This window comes from Garra rufa, chromosome 23 (assembly GCF_049309525.1).
Source record: "Garra rufa chromosome 23, GarRuf1.0, whole genome shotgun sequence".
Lineage (NCBI taxonomy): Eukaryota > Metazoa > Chordata > Actinopteri > Cypriniformes > Cyprinidae > Garra > Garra rufa.
This window is the reverse complement of record NC_133383.1, coordinates 16,722,190-16,748,085: the sequence shown is the minus strand read 5'-3', so window position 1 is coordinate 16,748,085 and position 25,896 is coordinate 16,722,190. Positions and strand designations below refer to the sequence as shown.

The 25,896-nt window shown below is 34.3% G+C and overlaps 1 protein-coding gene across 7 annotated transcripts in view; it reads left to right on the top strand.

Annotated features, from left to right (window-relative positions):
• The window catches only part of ntm (neurotrimin), a 438,362-nt gene that overhangs the window by 321,121 nt on the left and 91,345 nt on the right, over nt 1-25,896 (top strand). For 2 of the 7 annotated variants that reach the window (XM_073829596.1, XM_073829595.1), the window contains exon 1: nt 3,263-3,747. In XM_073829596.1, coding sequence (XP_073685697.1) covers nt 3,569-3,747 — 179 coding nt within the window. In that variant the 5' untranslated portion in view covers nt 3,263-3,568. Of the gene's footprint in view, nt 1-3,262; nt 3,748-25,896 lie in introns of those variants that run through there. The other 5 variants (XM_073829598.1, XM_073829600.1, XM_073829597.1 and 2 more) reach the window with 4 other exon arrangements.

The window sequence follows — 25,896 nt, the reverse complement described above, 5'->3', positions numbered from 1 at the left end:
ATGGGCTTCTGTACATGGTATGCTTCACTCATCACTTAGTAGGAAATTTTCTTCTGTTTTCCCTCATTTCTGCTCAGAAACCCACTACTCTGCAGGCAGTTGTTTAGGCCACTGTCACTTTGAATGTGGATCTCTAGAGTGATCTGTGGCGACACATGTGCAGAGAGGATGCGTCTGTCTGAGAGGCTAGAGAACATGTTGTGTTTTTTGAATTGCTCCTCTTAAAATGCTCTGGGCATTCTTGTCCTTCTACAGGAGGTGAGGCTTGTTATGAAATGAGCGCTGCTGTCTTGAGTGAATTGATTACTTACGGCTGATGGCAGGAAGTGAAAGCAGGTGGTGTCTGAGAACGTTTATGAAGCACTGGACGTTTAATTTTGTGCAGAAGCATTATGTCCATTCAAAAGCTTTGAGGCAACATCCAAAAAATTATTTATATTGGAAAATTAATAAGTTGCATGATTATTGTAGGTAAAAAAGCTTTTTCCAGTTAAAATGCTCTGTGTGTATGGGTAGTTGACAAATATAGGCAGTAAAAAATACAATTATTTCATTGTTGTTTTTACATTTTTGTTGAACTGTAGCATAAATGTGTCTTATGGTGTGACAAAAATTAAGAAAAAAAACTAATAATATACAAATAGCATGAGAGAGATTTATCTTCATTGTTAGACACTTATTTTCATATAGTGTTATTGACATTGTAATTAACATCATTAAAGGAGTAGTTCACTTTCAGAACAAAAATTTATTTAATGTACTCACCCCCTTGTCATTCATGTCTTTCTTTTTTCAGTTGTAAGGAAATGATGTTTTTGGAGGAAAACATTTTAGGATTTCTTTCCATAAAATGGACTTCTATGGTGCCCCTGAGTTTGAACTTCCAAAATGCAGCTTCAAAGGGCTCTAAATGATCACAGCCGAGGAAAGAAGAGTCTTATCTAGCAAAACGATTGGTTATTTTCTAAAAAAAATTTTTTTTTTTACAATTTATACTTTTTAACATGAAATGCTCATCTTGTCTAGCTCTGTGAGTACTCTGTGTATAGATTAAGAAGTATATAAATTGTAAATGTTTTTGAAAATAACCGATTGTTTCGCTAGATAAGACCATTCTTCCTCGGCTGGGATTGTTTAGAGCCCTTAGAAGCTGCATTTAAATTGCATTTTGGAAGTCCAAACCTCGGGGGCACCATAAAAGTCTATTGTATGGAGAGAAATCCTGAAATGTTTTCCTCAAAAAACATAATTTCTTTACGACTGAGGAAAGAAAGACATGAACATCGTGGATGACGAGGGGGTGAGTACATTATCTGCACATTTTTGTTCTGAAAGTTTAGACACTTGTAGAATTATGCCAGAGGTATTTATTAACATTTTTATGATTTTCTTTTTAATTTATAAAAGTTGTAATTTATTGAACCATGCTTGAGACAGTCACACCAATTACTGCATTTTAAATAATGACACTATTAAATACATTTTTTTCTTTTGGGACAGTGAAAATGCAATGTCATGTCAACACCCCACATACACTGCCATTCAAAAGTTTGTGGTCCGTAACATTTTCCATTCACTTGATCAAAAATACAGAAAAAAGTAATATTATGAAACCGTATTGCAATTTAAACTAACAGTTTTCTGTTTTAATATAGGCTACTTTCAAATATAATTTATTTCTGTGATGCAAAGCTGAATTTTCATCAGCCTTCAGTGTCACATGATCCTTCATAAATCATTTTAATATGCTAATATATTATCAGTGTTGGAAACAGTTGTGTTGCTTAATATTTTTTTGGAACCTGTGAAACTTTTTTTTAGGATTCTTTGATGAATAAAATGTTGAAAAGAACAGCATTTAATCAAAATAGAAGTCTTTACTGAGTCATTACACCCTTAAAAATAAAGGTGCTTTAGAAGGTTCTTCACAGTGATGCCATAGAAGAACCATTTTTGGTTCCACAAAGAACCATTCAGTCAAAGGTTTTTTTAAAGAACCATCTCCTTCTTAACTTTTTATAATCTGAAGAACCTTCTTTTGCCACAAAGAACATTTTGTGAAACAGAAAAGTTCTTCAGATGTCAAAGGTTATTTATGGAACCATTTAAACAAAAAAGGTTCTTCTATGGCATCTTGAAGCACCTTTATTTTTAAGAGTGTACTGACCCCAAACTTTGAACGATAGTCAATATTGTTACAAAAGATTTCTATTTTAAACAAATGCTGTTTTTTTTAAAATAACATTTTATTCATCAAATAATCCTAAAAAAGCAGCACAACTGGTTCCAACACTAATAATAATACAGGATATCAGAATGCTTTCTAAAGGATCATGACACTGGCTGAAGTAATGATGCTGAAAATTCAACATTGCATCACAAGAATAAATTCTATTTTAAAGTATATTAAAATAGAAAACCACTATTTTTAATTGCAATAATATTTCAGAATATTACTTTTTTCTGTATTTTTAATCAAACAAATGCAGCCTTGATTAGCAGAAAAGACAAACATCTTAACAAAGAATCTTACTGGTCCCAAACTTTTGAATGGCTATATTAAATACTTAGCATGCTCTATAATTAAACAGTCATGTTAACACTTAGAGCACGTGTGTAGTTTAACCATATGTCATCCTAAGAAGAAGACAAGTTTGGAATTTCGAAAGTCTCTTAAAAAAGTAGGTGCGCGACGCCATCGATTTTGTACTACAATTTTCCCGTCATCCTCTCTGTCTAGACATCATTCTTTTCAGTTCTCAAAAATATGGGTTATTTGATTTGTAATTTTGTGCTACAAAGCTCAATTTTCTCTCTCTAGTGCTCCTTGAACAGTCGTGCTGAATGGCAGAGGCTGCAACCACAAGGCAATCAATGAATGTCGCTCACGCATTGCATTACTCCACACAATAGCCGCTGATTTGCGTGCTGTTTTTGGCGCTCCACTGCCCTGCGCGGGGACGCGTCTGCCGCTGCTGCTATGACAACAGCGCGCTCTTTTTCCCAACTTCCAGCCTCTATTCGCGATAAGCAGGCTCTGAAAAAAAACCGAGCAACGGTCCCACTGGAGGGAGACTGCTCTTTTTTTTTCCTTTCTTTTCTTTTCTTTTCTTTTCCTCCTTTTTTTTTGGAGAAGGCTGTATACTCATACTGTACTGCACTGAGGAACCACAAACACCCTCCATATCTATACAAGCGCAGCTGGAGTGACACTTTGGCAGGTTCATTCGCTCTCGGCTCTCTTGCTTTCACTTCTTAAAGTTTGAGACAGTGAGGGAAATATGATTTTTCAGTGCGGATATTAAAGGCAGTAGGACCTAAGACACCAGAACGATTGAGGGCACCACTAAAGTGTACATTTCATTCATACGTTATTTTTTTTTTTACCCCCATTTCCATGGCGACGGCACGGCGTGGTCATCGATGAACGGTCTGTACTAAGTACGCGGGGGATTTTGTTGTCTACCTGGGGAGGAAATCTGGATTAACAGATGAACTGTAATGGCTAACTAACGCGTTTCTCTTTTTGGACTACTGTGAACGGATTTGCACTCCGAGAACTCCGCAGATGAAGATGGTTGTGTGTGGATGCTGCGCGGCGTCCTGGAGGAGGTGTGTGGTGATGAGTCTCAGACTGCTGTTCCTTCTCCCCGCAGGTCTGCCTGTCCGCAGTCAGGGAGAATCCCAGTCCGATAACAAACAGATGGACAATATCACCATCAGACAAGGAGAGACGCTCTTCCTCAGGTAGGCGGTGATGCTTGTGCATTTATCATGCTGTCATGTTGCTGTGTCCTGTCTGAAAAGAGCATCAGGACTGGCAAGTGTTTTGCATGTCGGTTCGTGATGTTTGTCATCTGTTTTTTTTTTTTTTTTTTTACCAGTTTATGTTATGAATTAAAATAGCTCAGTCCACTGTAATTGAAAACATAAGTTTTAAGTGCTGCACAGTTTTTAAATTAAATTCAAGTGAACCTGCAGTTCATTGCACTTTTTCAGCCACTTCAAATTTAATCACAGTTGAAACTTGATAAAGACTGATTAGAAAGCTGATAAAATTACGTTTTTTGTGGCAAATTAAATGGATTGAAACAAATGTTTCACACAATGAAGTGAACCTTTGCACAGTACAGAATAAATTATCTTCTAAACCAGACAAAAAGCCATAAAGTTTGACATGCCAGTGAAATAAGACAAGCCATTTTTGTTTCCAAATGTAGTTCATTACCTTCTTTAAGGCCCAGTAAGTTCCCGAGTTTGCACTTTAGAAAAGTTCTAAAGGAGTCATTTGTTATGTAAATAATTGTTTGAAGCTGTTTGTGTGTGTTTCACTTTTATTAACTAGCTAATTGTGTTCTGTGTGTTTGTACTTAGCCAGTTTGTGAATAAAACTGTCCCCCAAAGTAAGGTAAATGTGACAAAACCTCCCTTTGGGCTCGTCCTCAATTGGAAAAAAATATACATAGCTAAGGAAAAGTGTGTGTGTATGTCAGGTTTTGCCTATTTTGGGGGAACAAATGTCCCCACAGGGATAATAAAACCTGAATTCAGCTACATTGTGAGGACTAGCTTACAACTTCCATGAGGAAAGCAACTTAATGAACATAATGAACAGTGTCTTAATGAAGGTGTACAAATTTAGAAACTTCTGTAAGAGTTTAGGGTTAAAGGAGAGATAATATCACTAGTTCAGCATTAAAGTAATAAACATTTATGCAAAGTCCCCACAGAAAAACACCATGTGTGTTCAGGTGCTTGTGTTGCATATTAAAGCAAGGCTGGTTATTTTGATGACTTGTTTATGTTTATATCTTCATATGTATTCATGTAGGGACATGAACTAGTAACCTTTAGGATATTCTTATGACTAACAGGATTACACCCACTTTAATAAAGCTTAACCTCTGTGCAGGGATAGAAAAACTTGCTAGGAGATGACTGATTGACTGTGTATTTGATGCACACAGTGTCTGCTGTTCGCTTAAAATATTAAACATTAAGGCAGTGAGGGGGTGTAGGATCAAATTGGGAAGATGCATTGAAGCATAGATCTTAGAAACGATGATAATCTCTGTTGCACGCAGGAAAGACGTGTGAACAAACTTTTGACAGATGCGAGCATGATTTGTTGTCAGTTAAGCTATACTGTAGTTTATAGAGTTTTAGGCCTGTGTAAACCATGTTCAGATACATGTATTAAAAAAAAGATTCATAGGACAGATTTTAGGGGAAAGCTAGGGGTGTACAATAATGACAAAAAAATGATATCTCTATGTTTTCTGGAATTTTGTAGATAATGATAATTAGACAATATTTTGCTGAATGTGTTATTGTGCTGGTACTTTTTACAGGTTTAGGACTGTCATCAGCAACTGACTCACAAAGCTTTTGATGGTCTTCATATTCTGTGCGGTTGTTAGTTTGAAGTGAGGTTTTCCAACAATTGATTTTTTTTCTAACCTAGTTACATGTACGCATCATCTTTCATGTCAAATTGTTCCATTTAATCAATAAATTAGAATAGTAAGACACTATAGGGCTGCTACCAATCAAATGAAATCAGTATTAACAACGTTTGCAATGTAGAGGTGGCACAGAATCTGCATCTGAAGTGGCATTTAAATGCAAATGTCTGTTTAATGCAGGACATGAATGCAGTTTAACTGCAGTTAAAGTTGCAAAAAGTTAATGTAAAAAACGTTGAATACTGATGTTTGAATTGATTTGGGGAAAAAAAGAAGAAATGTACTTTAAATATAAACCTAAACATGCCAGTAGATGGTGGCAAATCACTGCATGAGTGAGTCATTTGAGTCATTGATTCAACAGTTTTGTTCAAACGGCTGATTCGATAACGAAACACTGTTGTTCTGAGATGCAAAACAGTTCTGCTGTGGCTTTGTTTGAAACTATTTTCGTTGTCGAAATACAGCTATTGTGTCTAAAACGTAAGTCACTTAATATTAACTTATTGTTTATTTAGCTCTTCATCAAATCAATATCACATTGTCAATCGTACAGCAATCGTATTTGGAGACAAACCTCACTCTTCATGTGATATTAATTATATCAGAACTATATCATATATATTATCTTGAATTTTGGGGAATTCTGAATATTTTAATAGACTAAATCATGCAGTGAAAGCATGTACTCTAAATGTGACCCTGGACCACAAAACCAGTCTTAAGTAGCACGGGTATACAGTAGTCAACATTGGAAGTGGATCAAAACCTTTCATCAAATTTGTCCTAAAACCAAAAAGAATACCCATTCTTATCTTAGGACAACTTTTGATTAACTTTTTTGATCCACTTCGAATGTTGACTACTGTATTTGTAGCAATAGCCAAAAATACATTGTATGGGTCAAAATTATCGATTTTTCTTTTATGCCAAAAAGCATTAGGACATTAAGTAAAGATAATGTTTCAAAAATATATTTTGTAAATTACCTACACTGAATATATCAAAACTTAATTTTTGATTAGTAATATGCATTGCTAAGAACTTCATTTGGACAACTTTAAAGGTGATTTTCTCAGTATTTTATTTTTTTTGCACCCTCAGATTCCAGATTTCCAAATAGTACTTGGCCAAATATTGTCCTATCCTAACAAACCACACATTATTGGAAAGCTTATTTATAAAATGACCATGATAGGGCAGTATGGTGTCTGGTATTTTGAAAGGTTCCATTACTATGTTTGATATGTTGTCATTGGTCAAGACATGGACTGCATGAACAAATTGTATTTACCTGAAAACAAAGCATTAATGAATTACACTGTAGCATTACATTACAGCATTCCGTAAATGTTTCAGAAAATGTCCAAATATGACTCTATTGATTTCAGTCATATGGCAGTCCATTCTTCAGTGAGCTGGAACAAATCTAGGTTATTTAAAGTAATGTTTGATAAAAAATGCTGTTTTCTTCGGTCTATCTGCTTCCTGTATTTGAGTGTTAAATCAAACCTGTCCGCAAATATATTGGCTTATTTAAAATTCCGTCAAAGTTATAAACCTCCGTTCGGATTGTACGATGGGGTGCAGCAGTTTCACTGATGCATTGCCAGTCATTGTGACAGCTGCACAGTTTACAGTTATTGGTGTCATCATACCCGACCGCCCAAGGTGATGTTTTCAGTCATGTCTCCCCCTCAGGTGAACATTAGCAGAAAACTAACTCTGGCAGTTCCAATTACTCTTAGGCCAAAAACATAACAAGGCCCTTACATTAAAAATAAGATTCATTGCATAAGTCCTCAACGGCGTGGGCTAAATTAAAACCCTCTTACAGAATTATGTGACAAAAATTGAGGGAGTTTGAGGGCAGCGAGTGGGTGTTGAAGTGCCGAACTGTCTGGAGAGGATTATGGGTATGGCAATTTATTGGCTGGGAGAGGAAGAGGAGGACTGTTATGGTTTGTTGAGCTACGGAAGTACAGTATAATATGAAAAGACACAAGTAACAATTAAAATAAACAGTTGATTATTAACAAATGTGGAGATGAGAAAATGCGGTCACGAGAAGAAGCTACAGGTCAGTAAGTTTTTAGGATGGTATACGCAATTAAAAGAAAGCGCGTTAATGAGGAAAACAGCCATGAATTCACTACCGTTGTGAGATTTAGCAATCCTAGCTTCAGATTTGGAGAGAGTAAAGCCTGTTTCCCTTGAGTGTTGTGATTGCCATGTTTGAAAATCTGTTAGGGAAGGGACTAGGCTGACAATAACTTTCCTGACAAATGCCTGTTTTGTTTGTTGCGAAAATAAATGAACTGTATCATATGAAAAAAACTACCCAGGGTATAAACCAACAATCGAAACGCTAGCCAAACTTGTCGAAATTAATGAATTTCCACATGCTGCTTCTTAGCACTATCTCTCTGGACACAGTTGCCAACCTTTTCTCACATTTTTTTTTTCTTTTTTAAAGCTGAGTAGATCCGTCCGGCCTACATCAAGAACCCTGATTGAGTAGTAAGATAAGTGGTTTATATTAAGGAATTAGACTTAATTAATCCTGGCCCTTGGTGTTTAAATGTACTCACCTGGGTGTGTAGTGGATTGGATGGAAACAGCAGTCACTTTTTCACTTGTGGTTGGTGGCTGAAAGGCCTGTGATTTATTGGTGTGCTGCTTCCATAGCTTGTTAATACCACCGAGAGCTGGTACGCTGACCTTGTGCTACTTGTTGAAACTCAAAGCAGCCAATTTCCTCTCTCCCGACATTTTCACTTCTCAACACGGCGCAAAAAACATCTTTGAGATTTACCTTTGCAATTTGGTAGGTGGTTAAACAGCATGAAAACATTCGGACCACCATCTCATGACGGTTTCCGGAGAATGCTGTTGTCATGTTTGCAGGAGGAGTGCTCCTGACTGAGTCTTCTGTGATATTATCTTCCAGCCACTTGTCTGTCTGTTGTTGTTGACACCTGATATATCTGCTGTCGTTATCTCCAGCCTCCCAAATGCTGGTGGATAGAAGCAAATCCCTGCAATTTCGGAAGAGTCCACCAGGTTTAACCTGCATATCAATCCAATATTCTTTCTCTCTCTGTGGATTTGTGTTTATTGGGACTGCATTGTTTGGCCAGACAATCATATTTTGATTATTTTGGCAAGTAAATGCAATTTGAACTGTGATGTGAACAACACCTCATTTCGCTGTTGCTTGGGAGTTTGTACTTGATGTTTTTTTACTGATTGGATAATGATCCAACCATGAAAAGACCAAGTGTGATGAAACATTTTTTATTGCAACTTTCCACAAAGCAGTCAGCTCTAAAAGTTTTTTTGCGCCATGAAAATATTTTCAAACAAAGCCATAGCAGAATGAACCATGCACGTGTCTCTTTGTTGTTGATTGAACCAGCTGAATGAATGACTTAATGACTCAATGAAACTTGCCAAAAGTTTCCCATCACTACTAGGGCTGAGTAAAAATGATTGATTTTTACAAAATGATATTGATTCCCAAGAATCAATTAGTCTAGCCTGTTTTTAGTTAATGTACAGAACTTTGTAGTGCACCTCCCATCCAATAAATCGCAATAAGCTTTGTTACTTTTGATATTACTTTTGATATTTGATGTCCATTTTATTACGGTACTCAAACAAGAAATTTTGGCGCTGTTTAATGTGGAGTGACAGATCGCTGTAGCACCTCAGTTGAAGAAGCACACGTGAACTCATCATCTTCTTCCCTTTTCTACTAGTTTCAGCACAAAATAAAAATGAATAAATATCCAAAGATATGTCCTGTCCATATCCTGTCTAATGTAATGAGACATTATTATAACAGTCACATAACGTCACATTTACCTCAGAAAAAACATATTCTGTGACCATAAACTTGTTAGTCAGCTAGAAAAATTAACTCTACACTCTTAAAAATAAAGTTTTCAAAAGGTTTTTTTTTGCGGCGATGCCATCGAAGAACCATTTTTGGTTCCCCAAATAACCTTTCTTTCTTAAAAGAATCATTTTGAAGAACATTTTAAAAATCTAAAGAACCCTTTTCAAGTATAAAAAACCTTTCCTGCATTTGAAAGATTCCATGGATGTTTAAGGTTCTTCATGGAACCATTAATGCCAATAAAGAAACTTTATTTTTAAGAGTGTAGAAGAAGCATTTTGCTAAATATATGCACCATATAACATATTCATTATAATTTTTACTGTTCTTCAATGTTTAAATTATGTTTGAATAAGTCTGTTTTTACCATTTAAATGTTTATATTTGAAAAAACGAATTGGAGTAGAAATATATTTATGTAATTGTAAATTATTATAAAAATGTAATTAAGTGTAATTTAAGCGTTTGTATACAAATAAGTTAATTTAAACCTTAAATATTATAATAATGTAGTACCAACTGTCTATCATGTGTATTTTACAGCATTAGTTGAGATTTATTTTCTTTAAAAAATGATGCACTGTACCTGATATATATCCAAAATAATTGATATCAAATCTAAAATCGAATTGAATTGAATCATGAAATGTGTGTCAAAAACCCAGCCCTAATCACCATTACACAACAACTTACATTTTCTTCACAAAATGTTGAAATTGACTTTCTTTCAGTTTATGTCTCAGTAAAAGCTTTTTCCATCACTTCTCCATTCTGAAATAGTGCTGTAAATGTAATAAACTTTTCAGATCTAAGTGAAGGCTGTAATCCACAGTTTTGCACTGACAAAAGTGTAGTGTATCATTCTGTCATAAAATAAGTCTTTATGCATCAAATCAGCTTCACTTTCTGCCATTACTTTACCTCAGCTGTGATATCTAGCGATCACATATCCCGATTCCTGCAGAAAGCTCAAAGTTTTGTTGTATTAACTAAACCGTATTGAACAATCAGATATATTGTGAATATCTGCAGGAGAGACAGAGAAGAGAATAAACGGGGGAGGTTTGAATGGACTGCTGCTTTGGAAAAAAAAATAAGCTTCTTGCTGATAAGATTGAGAGGGCGCTAATTTGATTTCACAGCGAGCTGCTCAACATTATCTGTCTAATTCCACTTTCCTTTACCTTACATCAACATTCTCTTGTCTCTCATTAAAGCCTAATCATTTGAGCTACCCTCACAGGGCCAGACAGGAGCACAGGGTGCTGTCAGAACGAATGACCATCCAGACGATTCAGAGACCTGGTATTAATCAGTGTTTTGATATTTCTGAATTAATTCGCAATAGTGGAATGGACCTCTACTGTAGTTTGATTTATTTTTGGGCTGATAGGAGCATGCGCCCAGCCCCGGTAAGGGGATGAAAGACTAGACGCATCTGTTAGCGAGTGCATTAGCGACAGCTGTTTGTCACTCATTCCGGTTTGAACCGCCATCGGGGCATAATGACATTGTGGCGGCTCTTTGGCTTGGCCACACACCAAATGGTCCAACACCTTGCTGTCTCTCAGACCATTTCCTTTCACCAGACTCATTAACCTTTGAGAGGACACAGAGCGAGAGAAGGAAAAACAAAAACAAGGCAGAAAAACACTGCGGATGTAATCACACTTGGCCTCAGTTTTTCTGTTTTTCTTTGGAACCTCAAATCACAAAGTCTCCTCTTCAAAAATAAGTCTCCATCTTTTGCTTTGGCTTTCTCTCTATAAATTTGGCCTAGACGATTCATTTCCTGACCACGAAAGTAGCATTGTGATTTCAGAGAAATTGCATGTTTTCGATATCCATCACTTGCCTTTGAGAGCAGAGATGGGCCACTTGTGAAGTCAATATGTGCCAGGTTATGCAACCTCAAAATTACAAACTCTGACAGGGAAATGAGACAGTCCTTTTGCATGTGTTTGGGATTGAAGCTTTTTTGTTTTTCTCCAAATAGTGGATGTTTAAGAGCATGCATGAGTTCTCAGTCCCGAAACCACTATGATGCTGCTGAACAGTTCTTCTACAAATTTGCTTAATTGTGGAAAATTATTATTTTCAGTTTTTTTTTTTTTTCAGATTGAGACAACGTTTTTTTCTAGAGATGCACCGATTGATCGGCTAGTGATCGGAATCGGCCGATTTTTCACATGATCGGCCCGGATCGGTGACCAGCCGGTCAATTTCTCCTCTTGCCAATTCCTAGCCCATCCTTTTATTGCCAGCGGCGCATGCAATTACGTCACAGCCACGCGCGCGCACTCAACAGTCGCGTGTAAACATGTCGTTGGTGTGAGTGAAGATGACACAAAGATCGCAGTTTGTAACCGTTATAAGGGCAAAATACAATGCGAGGGAACAACCACGAAAACATTCGTAACAACAAACCTAATAAGACACTCCCATCATCAAAACCATCACTCACCAGCGGCTAAAGCTAGCGCTCCTTAGAAGTAAGCTCTGTGAATGAACTGTGTTCCAATTGACATGGTCCCTGCATAGTGTTCATTGCTCCCTACTCCCTGAGCAGGGGAAATCTGTTGACGTTTACTACACTTTCACTTTCGATCCTGTAATTAATGTTTTAAAAAAAAATCCATATAAAATTCATTGAAGAAAAGTAGATTTTTGTAAGTAAGCCTGCTTTGTTACTTATATTTAATTTCTAATGTTTTCAAGGCTCAGAGCACTTTATTTTGTTAAAGTTATTTTATTATGAGAAGATGCTGTAATGTTTATTCATTTCTTTTATAAAAAAAAAAAATACATTGAGGAAAAGATTTTTGTTAGTTTAACTATACTATGTTAGTTACATAGTTACATTAGTTACATTATTATAAAATAAATTTAATTAAAGCAAATATTTCTGTATATGCTTTCATTACAGTTCTTAAAAAAAATCGGATTTGGCAAAAATTGGAATCGGAATCAGCCAAGAAAATTGTAATCAGTGCAACTCTATTTTTTTCTCAACCCTATAATGGACAAAATGGAAATTGGTTTAAAAAGGATTTTTCACAGAGCTTGTTATGAAACAAACATCTATCCACTGCTCATGTGTCTCTGATAAAAATGTATATTATTCATATTTTCACATTTTTACAGTACTGAAGCTAAAAATACATAAATTGTGTGACTATGGTCTCTTGATTTTTGTAAAAAAAATATTTTTAATTTAAAAGGTTTAACTAAAACCGCAATTTTATTTTTTAACTAAGTTTTATGTGAGATAGCAATCAGCAAGAAATGCTTTCATTCTTAATTGTCTTCCCTATATTTTTACAAAAATATTAATGTGACCCAGTGTGACAGGGTTAAAGTCTGTAATGCATTTGAAGGCATGCATTGCCTTCAGTTTTAATTTTTGGTTTTGTTTCTCTCACATTTGTCCCCTTATTTCTGGGTCAACATATTTGTTTTTATTTGTCATAAAAGTGTTTTATAAAATCTATTTATAACAAAAGTATGAGTTGTCATGATTTTGGTAAGTATATATTTGCTGAAACCATGACTATTTTATTTTTTATTTAAATTATTAATAAATGAAGTAAATACCCCGGTCACAAGTTTACAACCCAGTAACAATGATAAATACATAGGATGCGACGGGGCTAAAGGCGCTCCAGGGTAAAATGCACCTTTGATAATATTTTCCTCTAAACCACTAGATGGCAGAAAAATGTGCCGTAGGAATTTTTGAAAACATCCGCTTTTCAAGATACATGTGCAATTTTGGTTGATGCTTGATGCGATCGTGGGGAGCAGTGCAAAGTCGATTCTGTGCTTACTTGATCTAATATTTGATGTTTTTAAAAATGTTGTAGATTTAAGTAGCAAATGAAAATCGATAAAATTCACTCAAAATGGCCCCTGCTCCTTATGTAGTGTGGAGAGTAGACCATATATGGCAGCAATAAAACAAATACATTGTAAATTCTTATGGATTAAAATAAAATGTTGAAAAATAATCATTTTCCATCTTAATTTTATGTGACAGGGTTGAGTTGTTAAGCTTGACAGTACCTTCCCTGTCTATAATATGCCTCAAAAATATGAATAAAAAGTATGATACTACTAACTCTTTTCTGCATCACTATTAAAGAGACCTGAGTAATGTTATTTCTGGTAAATAATGTAACATATGAGCAAAGTCTAAATTATTATGGGTGTAGAATGGTAAGTGTGACGGGGTTGAGTTCAGACTGAGGGACATTAACTTTAAAGTCTATTTTTTTATAAAATATCTTGCCGTTTTTTTAGAAAGATATTCTTCACAAGAAAGGAACACAAAAAAATGCTTACCTTATTGCCGAAAATCACAGACACTATGCACATTTTGCTAATAATTTAAGTACAAACTCAGTGAATTGCCTCAGGGACATGACAAAATGCTTGGTTTAAGGTAGGTAGGTAGATAGACAGACAGACAGATAGGTAGATGCATAAGACATTATTTTATGCAAAAAAAAAATTTAATAGCAAAGCAAAGTTACGTGAGCCTGTAACCACAATAGAGGCGATAGTTCAAAATCTCTACCAGTTGACGAATTTCTACTGGTTAACTGTGTCTACCCATATATCACCCACCCCTATTCAGTTATATAATTTATATAAGATCACCTTTAATATTTTTCTCTTTGTTTGTATACATTAAAAATGTGAGCTGCATTTGTTTTTAAAGGTGCCATAAAATGCATTGATACAATATATTAAAAATTGTTTTCTGATATTTACATATGGCTTAGGTAAGGGCACAAATTCTCCAGAAACAGTCCATTTACAACCCTAGAATTGGCCCCTAGAATGAAATGGACTGTAATTGCCTTATTTGGAAGGTTCATGAATAATAATGATGAGCTCTGCTCTGATTGGCTGTTAATATCTGGGGCATTGAAACTGCCGTTCTGAATGCACAATAACTTTTTACTTTCACTTTTGAGATTTGTGATCGCACATGCTCTGTGTAACGTTATCCCATCCCTGCACAACCTGAAACATAACATTTATTTCCGTGATCTGCCATTTTCGCTATTGTCCTCGCTTTGTTTTTTCACAATAGCCTACCCACAGAACTTCTGATGATTGGGCTATGCAAATGTTGGAGGCGTGACTAATAATGATCCCGAGACTATAACGTTATAGTCTGTGTTATGTTGGAATTGGCCTCTTTTTCAGTCTTTTGCAAACACCAGATTTATATAAGAAGGAGGAAACTATGGTGTTTAAGACTCACGGTATGTCATGTCCATGTACAGAACTGTTATTATTCAACTATGCCCAGGTAAATACAGTTTTCCATTCTATGGCACCTTTAAGGAAGGGCTTATCATATTTGAGGTTATTTTGGAAGTCAAAAAGTTTGAAAAACCCATACATATAAGCTTCCTTCACACAATCTTTGCTCAAGATTGAATCTCTGGATGTCTTTCATCCTCTTGTTTTATTCGACAGAAACAATGTCGCTTGATACATCAAGCTCATTTTTAGAGCCATTTCAAAACAACAAAAGCTTTTCTGTAATTATTCAGATCCTTGAACAACAACAGTCAGTGTTACCCAGCACAGGTTGCCAGCACTTGACTTCATTCTTAAAATGCATCCCCGCAGCAAAACACTCTCCTCAGACTTGCTATTTTGCCCACGCACACCTATTAGAAATTCCTGAATGCAGTTTGCAGTTTACTTTATCACCAAGGCCCAGAACTAAGCGGTTGATACCTGCATCCCCAGAGCTGCTGCTAGTGGGAGAGAGATGTAGGACTCAGCTTTTCAGCATGCCACTTTTTTCCTGGCAGATTGCGTCAGCGTGGCGAGCGGTTCAGTGCTGGCTAGTGCAGGTGTGTGGTGCTGAGCGCCTGTGGGGTGGCGTTGCTCTGAGCATCTGGACCGCAGCCAAAGACTTCAGAGGTGGGAGACTGGTTTCACTGAATTAGGTGCTTAAAGGTCTAAACTCCGCCTTTGCAGAGCAAGGTTAACAAAAGCAAGACTGAGCAAGCATAAACACACAAAACACATGCAGTATGATCACGCACGTAGACATGCAAATTAAGGTAAAGAATGTACAGGCTCCGGTAACAAGGGCAAACGGCTAATTTCGCTCACTAAGCATTTGATTGCACATGAAAACTATGACTGTTTTACAGCTCAGGACAGAGTTCATTAGCCATTAAAAAGCTAGCATATGTTTTTTTCTATTCAGGGTTCTGATTGAGCGGCCAATCACTTATACTGGTCTATTACATGCATAATCAATGTTATGTTTAGATATAGACCATCATCATTTGCTTCCCTTCATTTGCTTGAATAAAAAGACTCCTGAGGCCCGGGTATTTTTAGTCCGCTGACGGGACTGGGTCTGTCGCACAAAGTGAAGCAATTTGCAAGAAGAATTTCCGTCTCTTGTTTATTTCTCTCGGGAGGGGCTGTCATTAAAGCGGCAAGATGTTCACAGTCTGTCTTATATGAGATGAAGAGGGTATTTAATACATATTATATCACCCGGACGTGCGTTCTGCTTTTCACCAAAATTGCCAAGGGACATCTTTTTTTCTTAGGTCATGCAGAAGCACTATTCGATAAAAATTATGGAGAAAATTACCTACTCTGAGAAATCTAGTCCTGTCCGGAGAGGAATATCAGTGATGGCACAATCATTTTGATGTTTATTGAATGCTGTAACTAAAGCTAAATTTGTTGTCGTGCTGCTTGGTGCACCATCATTATGGATCTTGACTTTTAATGGATTCAGAAGAATGAGCATACTAGCAACTTCAAGTATGATCATCTCCTTAATTAATTTCTTCTCTTAATTGTATGCTTAATAATCATATGATCATATATTTATTTAATCAGATAAATGCATGCATCCATAACCTGCTTTGTTTAGTGCAAAATCATTCATTCTTTCAGTATATGTCGTCTTTTTTATATATTTATTTATAATAAATTATTCATTATAAAATATAAACTATGTCTATATAAAAATAAAACATCAACAACAACAATAAAAATAATAATAATTTTTTTTTTTCTGATTTTAAAATAATTTATTCAGGTTAGCATTTATATGAATGTGTGAGTAAAAGTGCATATTTTTAAAACACATCGCTGGCAGCCTGGTCTCTTTGTTTATACGTAGATATTAATATGTAACAACAAGAACAAAACATATATTTTTGTACGTTTTTATTGATGCTAAAATGTACAATTTGGACGTATTTCAATGTTTACACTATGTAGTTTTAGCTAAAAACGCAAAATATTCACGTATCATTAAGATATTTGCATCAATGCATTTTAATCATTTTATCAATAAGCGATTTAGATTTTTAGACCCTTAACCTACCCCCAAATCTAAATCTAAACCTTTAAAGTGAATATAAAAATGAGGTATAAAAAGTAATTGACCGAAATATGCAGGGAAATGACCCTGTTTTTGTTTAGTAACAATATAACATTAAAAAGATATTTTTATAGTTGCTATTCCCACTTCTACCTCTAAACCTAACCATAACTATTCCTGTACAGTCTAAGAAAAACATAACAGACAAATAAGTGCAATCACAATCATTTATTTTTTGGAAAAGTTTCAAAAGCAGTACCAAAAGCAGTCCAAATAATGATGGGTTGCAGAATACGGAAGGTTTGTGTGAGGTGCAGAGCAGAATTTAAGTTTTTAATCGCCTTTCGCGTAAAATACATACAAATTATCATGAGATCATGTTTGTCGCTGATAATTTTTGATAAGTTTTTTTTTTTTCAAATTATTTTGTTAAAGTACATTTAATCAGTGGAGTCTTCCAGTTAATACGGTGTAATAATTAGGAATATGAATTATAATTCTTGTCACCAGTTTCAATATTACAAAAAACTAATACTAGACTTTAAAAAAAAAATACTCACAGAAGACAATCGATTAAATAAGAATAAGAAACAAATTACAAGCAATACGGCAAAAAACTACAATAGAACAAAGATAATTATTTTAATTATTTTACAAAAGCGCAGCAATTCGTTGTTGTTCTGAGCACACAAATAGCAAATAGAATGTCGATAATGCAAAAGGACAACGGTAAACGCACAATTTTCAGTTAAAGGCAGTTCATAATTGAATTCAGTTATGTCATCATCCAGCTCAGTTCAGTTCAAATAGTATACAATATCGCTGGAAATTAAGTGTCCCCAACTAAGCAAGCCAGAGGCGACAGCAGCAGGGAACCAAAAAACCAACTGTGACAGAATTGGAGAAAAAAAACCTTGAGAGAAACCAGGCTCAGTCAGTGGGGCAGTTCTCCTCTGACCAGATTTAGTCTCTCTTTTGTTGTTTGATTGACAGACAACAGGAATATTAGACTGCTGTCACTTTAAGAGATGCCTGAATCCAATGTACTGTTACACATGTGTTTTCTCTCTCAGGATACTTGCAAAGACAAATACAAGTGTGTATATTTAACCTTTCAAGGCCTAAAAAGTGGCAAAAATAACTCGGTTCACTACTCCTGCTCTCTATGAAAACCGTTTTCACGTTCCTGCTCCTTAGAAACAGTCTCTCAGACAGGGCATGCATATAGCAAAATGAGTTCTCTTTCACTGCTGATTGAGTTTCAACTGCAATGCTTAAAAATGCATACCAACGATAAGTTTTCTTGACCACGAAGCACAGCATCTCTACTAGATGAGAAATTTCTACCAGTTAACCAAATGTCATGTCAGCTATGTAGTTATGGAGCAGATATGATGTCTTCAGCTAATCGTTTTTTTATCAGCTCTTTTGATGTACACAAACATGCCTAGAAATAGCAACATCATATGTGACCCTGGAGCACAAAACCAGTCTTAAGTCGCTGGGGTATATTTGTAGCAATAGCCAAAAATACATTGTATGGGTCAAAATTATAGATTTTTCTTTTATGCCAAAAATCATTAGGAAATTAAGTAAAGATCATGTTTCATTAAGATTTTTTGTAAAATTCCTATTGTAAATATATCAAAATGTAATTTTTGATTAGTAATATGCATTGTTAAGAGCTTAATTTGAACAACTTTAAAGGTGATTTTCTCAGTATTTCGATTTTTTTTGCACCCTCAGATTCCAGATTTTCAAATAGATGTATCTCGGCCAAATGTCCTATTCTAACAAACCATACACCAATGGAAAGCTTATTTATTGAGCTTTCATATGATATATACATCTCAGTTTTGTAAAATTTTACCTTATGACTGGTTTTGTGGTCCAATATATACATTTTATGTTGGAAACAGAGCTGATGTTAGAGCCCTGGTCGGGTAGTTAACACACTGAGCTTTAGTGCTGAATGGGGTAGCGTAAGTTCAAATCTGCCTTGTAATGTTATCTATTCCCATTCCCCCTCGCTCTCCTTATCATTTCCTGCCTCCTCTGTACTCCTCTCTCAATATAGAGTGGCACACGGCCAAAAACAAAGAAAAAAACCTCAATGAAAATAGATCTGTTGAAGAACACCTGACTTTGTAGTTTCTTGGCATGAGCTTCTGAGTTGCTATAATTAATTCTGATTCGCTGAACATGTAGAATGATAGACTATTGATTTTGTGTTGATGGCGAGATTGTACATCAACCCTGAGAAGGACTGATCTTCTGTGTCCCGTCAGTCAGTCTCTTTACCCCTCGCAGTAGCTTCAATTCTGCTGTGTTCACCCATCCAGCGCTTTAAACGAGAGTTATGACAGGCTGCTGCGACCTTCTTTAACTTTCAAGCCACTGCTGTCTTTTGACACGAGAGACAGGTGAGAAGAAAAAAAAACAATTTCTCCTTTTTGTGCAGCAGAACCAAGAATCACAAAGCCTAGTAAGAATGTTCCAAAGACTGTTATGAAGCCCTATTTTTTTTGAGGCCACGCATGACTTTCTTATGCCGCCGCACCTGAGAGAAGAACTCCACGCTGTATTTAAACAGAACCCCATGGCTTTTCTCAACAAATTGGAGCTTCACACTTTTAAGTCTCCTGGAAACAGAAGAGTAGGAGTTCACACGACTTAGAATCAATCTTGAATTTCCACATCACAGAAGCCCTCAGGGTTCGCGAGACAAAACTCTCTGTCTGCGCCGCAATGCTGAGGTGAAGCTCTCTGTGCTCTTTTAATCAGTAAGGACTCCAAGAGAGACCTCACATGCCTCCCCTCTGCATTTTCATCATGCACTAATAATGCAGTAATCAAAAAACCCAAGGAACTTGCGCATGCAGCTTTTCATTCCTGAATGCGGAGTAACATAACCTAACATTAACATTATAATGATCCTGGCCAATCAGTGTGTTTATGCATACAGAGCTGCATGTCACCTGCTGTTGATTTCTCTTTGTATGTTTGGTCATGTAATTGAAAGTTTTAATGTTTTAAAATTAGTCTGTTTTTGGATTTTATAAAGGGCATATATATATATATATATATATATAAATTCATACTTTTTTTAGCCAGGGTGCATTCAATTGATCATAAGTTACAGTAAAAAACATTTATGAAACGTAAAAATCTATTTTAAATAAATGCTGTACTGTTGAACTTTGTTCATCAAAGAATCCTAAAAAAGAATAACTATATCACAGTTTCCTCAAATATATTAAGCAGAACAACTGAATGATTTTTGAAGGATCATGTGACGCTGAGGACTCGAGTAATGGCTGCTGAAATTTCAACTTTGCCATCTCAAGATTAAATTATATTTTAAAATATATTAAAATAGAAAACAGCTATTTAAATGTACAATATTTTTTACAAAATTACTGTTTTTGCTGTATTTTAACAAATAAATGCAGCCCTTTTAAGCATTAGAGACATTACGCATTAAAGAAAACGTACTCACCCCAAACAAAACTATTATGCATTACAAAAAATAATGTCTACTACAAAACTAGTATGTATTAGAAATTAAGCATTAGGTCCATTAGGTAGGGCACAATGAAATCCCTAATTCGTTTAAGTTTTTCTGGATTTTTTATTTTTATTTTTTGTCCATTTAAATTTTTTCGAGACTATGTTTTAATGGTTAAATAAATATTAATAAAAAAAACATACAATTAATTGAAATCATGAAACCTACATAATCTAACAGCAATTTATTATAAGTTTAACAAAAAATCAATAAAAAAAATTCTCAAATTCAGTTTTCTTCTTATTGTTTTTTTTTTATCTAATTCTGCATTTTCCAATAATTTTCTGGATTCCATTTTAATGGTTTCAATAAGTTTTAATAACCAAAAGCATTTTTTTCCCCCAGAAATACTGTACTGTGAATGTACTTTTTTCTGGTAAATAAATTCAGGTAAAAGTCTTAAATTATGTTTTAATGATAATTTAATCTTTAGTATTAGTAGTAGTACTGTCATTACACATTAAGTACTGTAATATATTTCTGTCACAGTTTCTTCAAGTTAAACCTAACTTTTATTTTGATGGGTTGCTGTGAAGACTTTTAGTTTCTGTTTGTATGTGATATGATGACATATTTTCTCAAAAGAAATGGTAAAATGCTCATGAAGTGACTCTCAGAGCAGTTCTAGAGATTATGTTTGTGTACACATATATTGAGACAACAGAGACTAAAAACACCACAAACATCACGTGAGCTTGAGAATGTGTGTAGTAAACAGTTTTGGGAAAGGTTACTTTTAAAAGTAACAATTACAATATTGCGTTACTCCCTAAAAAAGTAACTAATTACGTTACTTAGTTACTTTTTTTGGAAAGTAATGTGTTACATTACATTGCTTGTTTGTTTTTAATATTAAACATTCTTTTTTCGGGAAAATGTAAAAGCCCTTTCACACCAAAAGTGAAATGAATACACCTCAGACTAAAGGAAAAGTAAATTCATGTCTGTATAGTAGAATGTAAGAGAATAAAGTTCAACACACTTCAGCAATAAAAAAAACAATGAAGCACAATTGTTAGTTTATTTAAAGTAATTTGTGCTTATTAGTATAGTTCAATTTTGAATCATCGAAGGTCAGCAGCAAAGACACTGGGTAATAAAATGAGATTAAATACATAAAGAATATTTGTGTTATTTAATTATTGCAGGCTTGTGTTATATTCTGAGTTTGCATTTCACTATTTTTATTCATTTTGAAGAATACTGAATCTGTTTTTAAGGAAATTATGTTTTTTAAAGTAAAACGTTTCAGGATTTCACTTTATATAATTTAGTATTTTGAACTTCCAAAATGCAGCTGCAAAGGGCTCTAAACGATCACAGCCGAGGAAACAAGGGTCTTATCTATAGCAAAACAAAAAAAAAAAATTACAATTTATATACGTTTTAACCTCAAATGCTCATCTTGTCTATCTTGGCAAGGCGAGCGTTTGAGATCAAAAAGTATATAAGTTGTAAATGTTTTTAGAAAATAACCAAATGTTTCACTAGATAAGACCCTTCTTCCTCAGATGGGATCATTTAGAGCCCTTTGAAGCTCCATTTAAACTGCATTTTGGAAGTTCAAACTCAGGGGCACCATAGAAGTCCATTATATGGAGAGAAATCCTGAAATGTTTTCCACAAAAACCACCATTTCTTTACGACTGAAGAAAGAAAGACATGAACATCTTGGGTGACAAGGGGGTGAGTACATTATCTGTGGGGATAGGAGACTTGTCAGGCAATAAATCGGAAAACAAAGTAACTGGCATTACTTATTTGAAAAAGTAACTCAGATATTTTCTTGTAAATTAAAAAGTAATGCTTTACTTTACTAGTTACTTGAAAAAGTAATCTGACATAACTGCGCCATTCATTCACACAGAGACACGCAGAACATACAGGATTCATATTTAAGTAGTTTTTTTGTATTTACAGACAGTAGTCCATATCATGTTTTGATTTAAGTGTACTGACTTACTTTTGATTTATTCATTCAAAATTTGGCAAGTTCTTTGACATAAAAGTAAATTCCATTTTTATGATTAGATTCCGCAATTCTGTCTGTGTTTTCATAGGGCCCTAATTAGGTAAGGCATATTACAAAACTAGTATGAAATACCAAACTAATATAATTGCATTAATTTAAACATTAGATTTAACCTCCTCAGTCTCAGCAGTACCAAAGCATCATTAGCCTTTTTTAGTGATTAAATACAATCCGTTCTCTATTATGTGCTGTTACGCCTGTCTATTGTTGTGACAAAAGGTGATTTCAGAAATCATGTTTACACAGCAGAGGAAACGCTAGCGCTCACAGAGCCTCCTCCGCAGGATTCATATTAATGAATGTAATTCAGAGCTTCAATGACAGCGGCACTTCATAAACATCACAATAAATCTCTCCTATACCTCCAACGTGGCTTGTTGGCTTAGGAAGATCACATTTTATTGGTTTTGTCAGTCAAGATTGGCTTTGTCAGTCAAGGTTCCGCTAGTGCAATGTAAAATGCGCTGCCTCACAGAGCTGAGATGTGCTATTTGACTAGCTTTAGTGGTTAAGGTTTGATTCTGAAGAGTTCTAGTCATTTTATATATTATTTAGTGCGTTGAATATGATTTAGAAGAAGCTTGAAGGCTTCATTGAGATGATATAATGGGTATTATGTTGTGGTTTCTGCATTTGTTGAGTGTAGGTGAGGATTCTTGAGTTTTCAGGCCTTTTCATAATTTAAAGGCAATTTCAGCCTGACTGAATGTGATTTTGTAGTACTCAAACCCATTTGAAGTTTTGCTGTTAGACCTCTAGGCCTCAGTAGTGCTGTGTATTGGTATCAGGGTTTTTAAGGGTTGCTGAAGTAGCTTTGAAGTATCATTTTGGAATGTATTATTTTCTGTGAAGACAACACCCGGCTCGATAACCGATCCGTCCGAGGTTGATTTGTAGTCTATGTGCAAATTTGAACTGGAGTGTGTCTGCTAACACATGTGAGACACTAGATCAGTGGGTCCAGTGCTGTATGGATGACCTACTTATAGTGTTGGAATCCAATTAGCCCACACTAATAATCTAGACTAAGTCCTGTGTGGACACCACAGATCTGCAGTGTAAGACGTGTTTGGCTGGCTGAGCGAATTCAAAGTCCTGGACTGTGATGGAAGCGAGAACTCTGCCTGATTTAATTAAAGTCAAAACATGATGAAAGGGACGGGTAAATTACCCATCGGTTTTAAATATTGCACACGGGTGAGCTGCCTCTTGACCCATAAGACATTATGACACACTCATAAAGCTGAAATAGACATAAGGAATGATATTAATTTAGTGTGCGTAACTGTGTAGCAATGTCAGACAGCTAGACCATGTCCATGTCTAAATTAGCAGATATATTGTGGGAAAGTATGCATACTTATGTGTGTGCGTGTGTGCATGTATTTGCACTTAAACTGTATTATATATAATACAGCACAAAATGATGTAGAAGTACAGTATTATTTATACTTTACACCTTTATCTTCATTATTTATTTATTTAATATATATATATTATGTTTTATTGTATTATGATAAATGTAAATAATAAATATAAATCATAATTATTATTATAAATAATTATATTTTTACAATTTTAAAATATTATTATTTTACACTTCTACTTTTAGTATTTAATGACTTATTATATGCATTATGTGTATTTTATATACCTGTATTTATTTATGCTATGTGAAAAAATACATTAAAATGTAAATTTTTTTATCTATTTATTTATTTATTAGTTTGTTTCTTTATTTGTTTGTTTAATACATTTATATTGTTATATTGTATTGTGATGATAATATTTAAATAATAAATATATATTATAATTATTGTTATTATTAATTATATCTTAATTTATTTATAACAAAATATTATTATTTTGCACTTCTACTTTTAGTATTTATTGATTTATTGTATGCATTATATTTTTATATACCTGTATTCATTTATGACATATTATAAAATAATAAATATAAATAATAATTATTGTTTTAAATAATAAGTATTTTTATAATTTTATTTTTATTTTTATTATTATTATTATTATTATTATTATTATTATTTTGCACTTCTACGTTTAGTATTTAATGATTTAATGTATGCATGATATATATTTTATATACCTGTATTTATTTATGCCATATTATAAAATAATAAATATAAATAATAATTATTGTTTTTAATAATAATAAGTATTTTTATCATTTAAAAAATATTATTATTATTATTAAAATTATTATTATTATTATTATTATTATTTTGCACTTCTACGTTTAGTATTTAATGATTTAATGTATGCATGATATATTTTATATACCTGTATTTATTTATGCCATATTATAAAATAATAAATATAAATAATAATAATTGTTTTAAATAAGTATTTTTATAATTTAAATATTATTATTATTATAATTATTATTATTATTATTTTGCACTTCTCCATTTAGTATTAATGTGCATGATATATCTTTTATGTACCTGTATTTATTTATGCTATATTATAAAATAATAAATATAAATAATAATTATTGTTTTTAATAGTATTTTTATCATTTAAAAAATATTATTATTATTATTATTATTATTATTATTCACTTCCATGTTTAGTATTTAATAATTTAATGTATGCATGATTATAATCTTTTAGATGATCTTTTATATACCTGTATTTATTTATGCTATATTACAAAATAAACAAAAACATTTAAACATGTAGAAGTGCAGTATTATTATTGCTTTAAACTTCAACATTTATTATTAGTATTATTATTTACTCGCTTATTTTATTATTTATTTGAGTGATCCAACTACCTCAAGCAGGTCAACCTCAAGCTCTTGTTTAGGGTAAGACCTGTTTGACTAAACTAAGACTGTGAGGCGTTTAGTTCAGAAATGACTCACTTTATATTAAACAGTACCCTAAACTATTGTGCACATTGCCCTTGTGGCTTCGCTGCCAGCTCTTTGCCACAGTTGCATTGCGTTCAAACAGCTCCACAGCTGATTAACAAATAGATGTTTTTGTTTGTACATCTGTTAGTTTTTTTTTTCACGTGCGTAATTGGAAGAGCTGAGGGCATCGGTTCAAACGAAGCATCACAATGGCAGGCCCAGGGTTTAGCCAAGTCCCTGGTGCCCTTTCTGTCACTGTTGATTGTATGCTGGTTAATGGGGGAAATCCGCGTGCACGGGCGCAGCCTTCTGTGCTGTAACATTGGCCAGTTTGTGGATTGGTTCATCAGCTGTTCGGCCTGTCATTACAAGACAAATACGAAGCACTTAAATGGCATTGGATCCTATTACAGTCACTTAACCACTGGGAATAAATGGCTGTACATTTCATTTCGTTTTTTTGCCGGCTCCAGCAGCTCTCCCTCTTCATCAGGAGGGCGATTTGCTTTTGTTCCTGACTGCAGGCACTTAGTGGCAGTTCAACTGGAGCTTTATGTGTGGGTCTAGGATCAAACCCTGTTACGCGCAGCATCCCGGCACTGACTTGAGAGCTGGAAACACATAAGATGTTCTATGTTTACCCTACGTGACATGGTATAATCTCAGC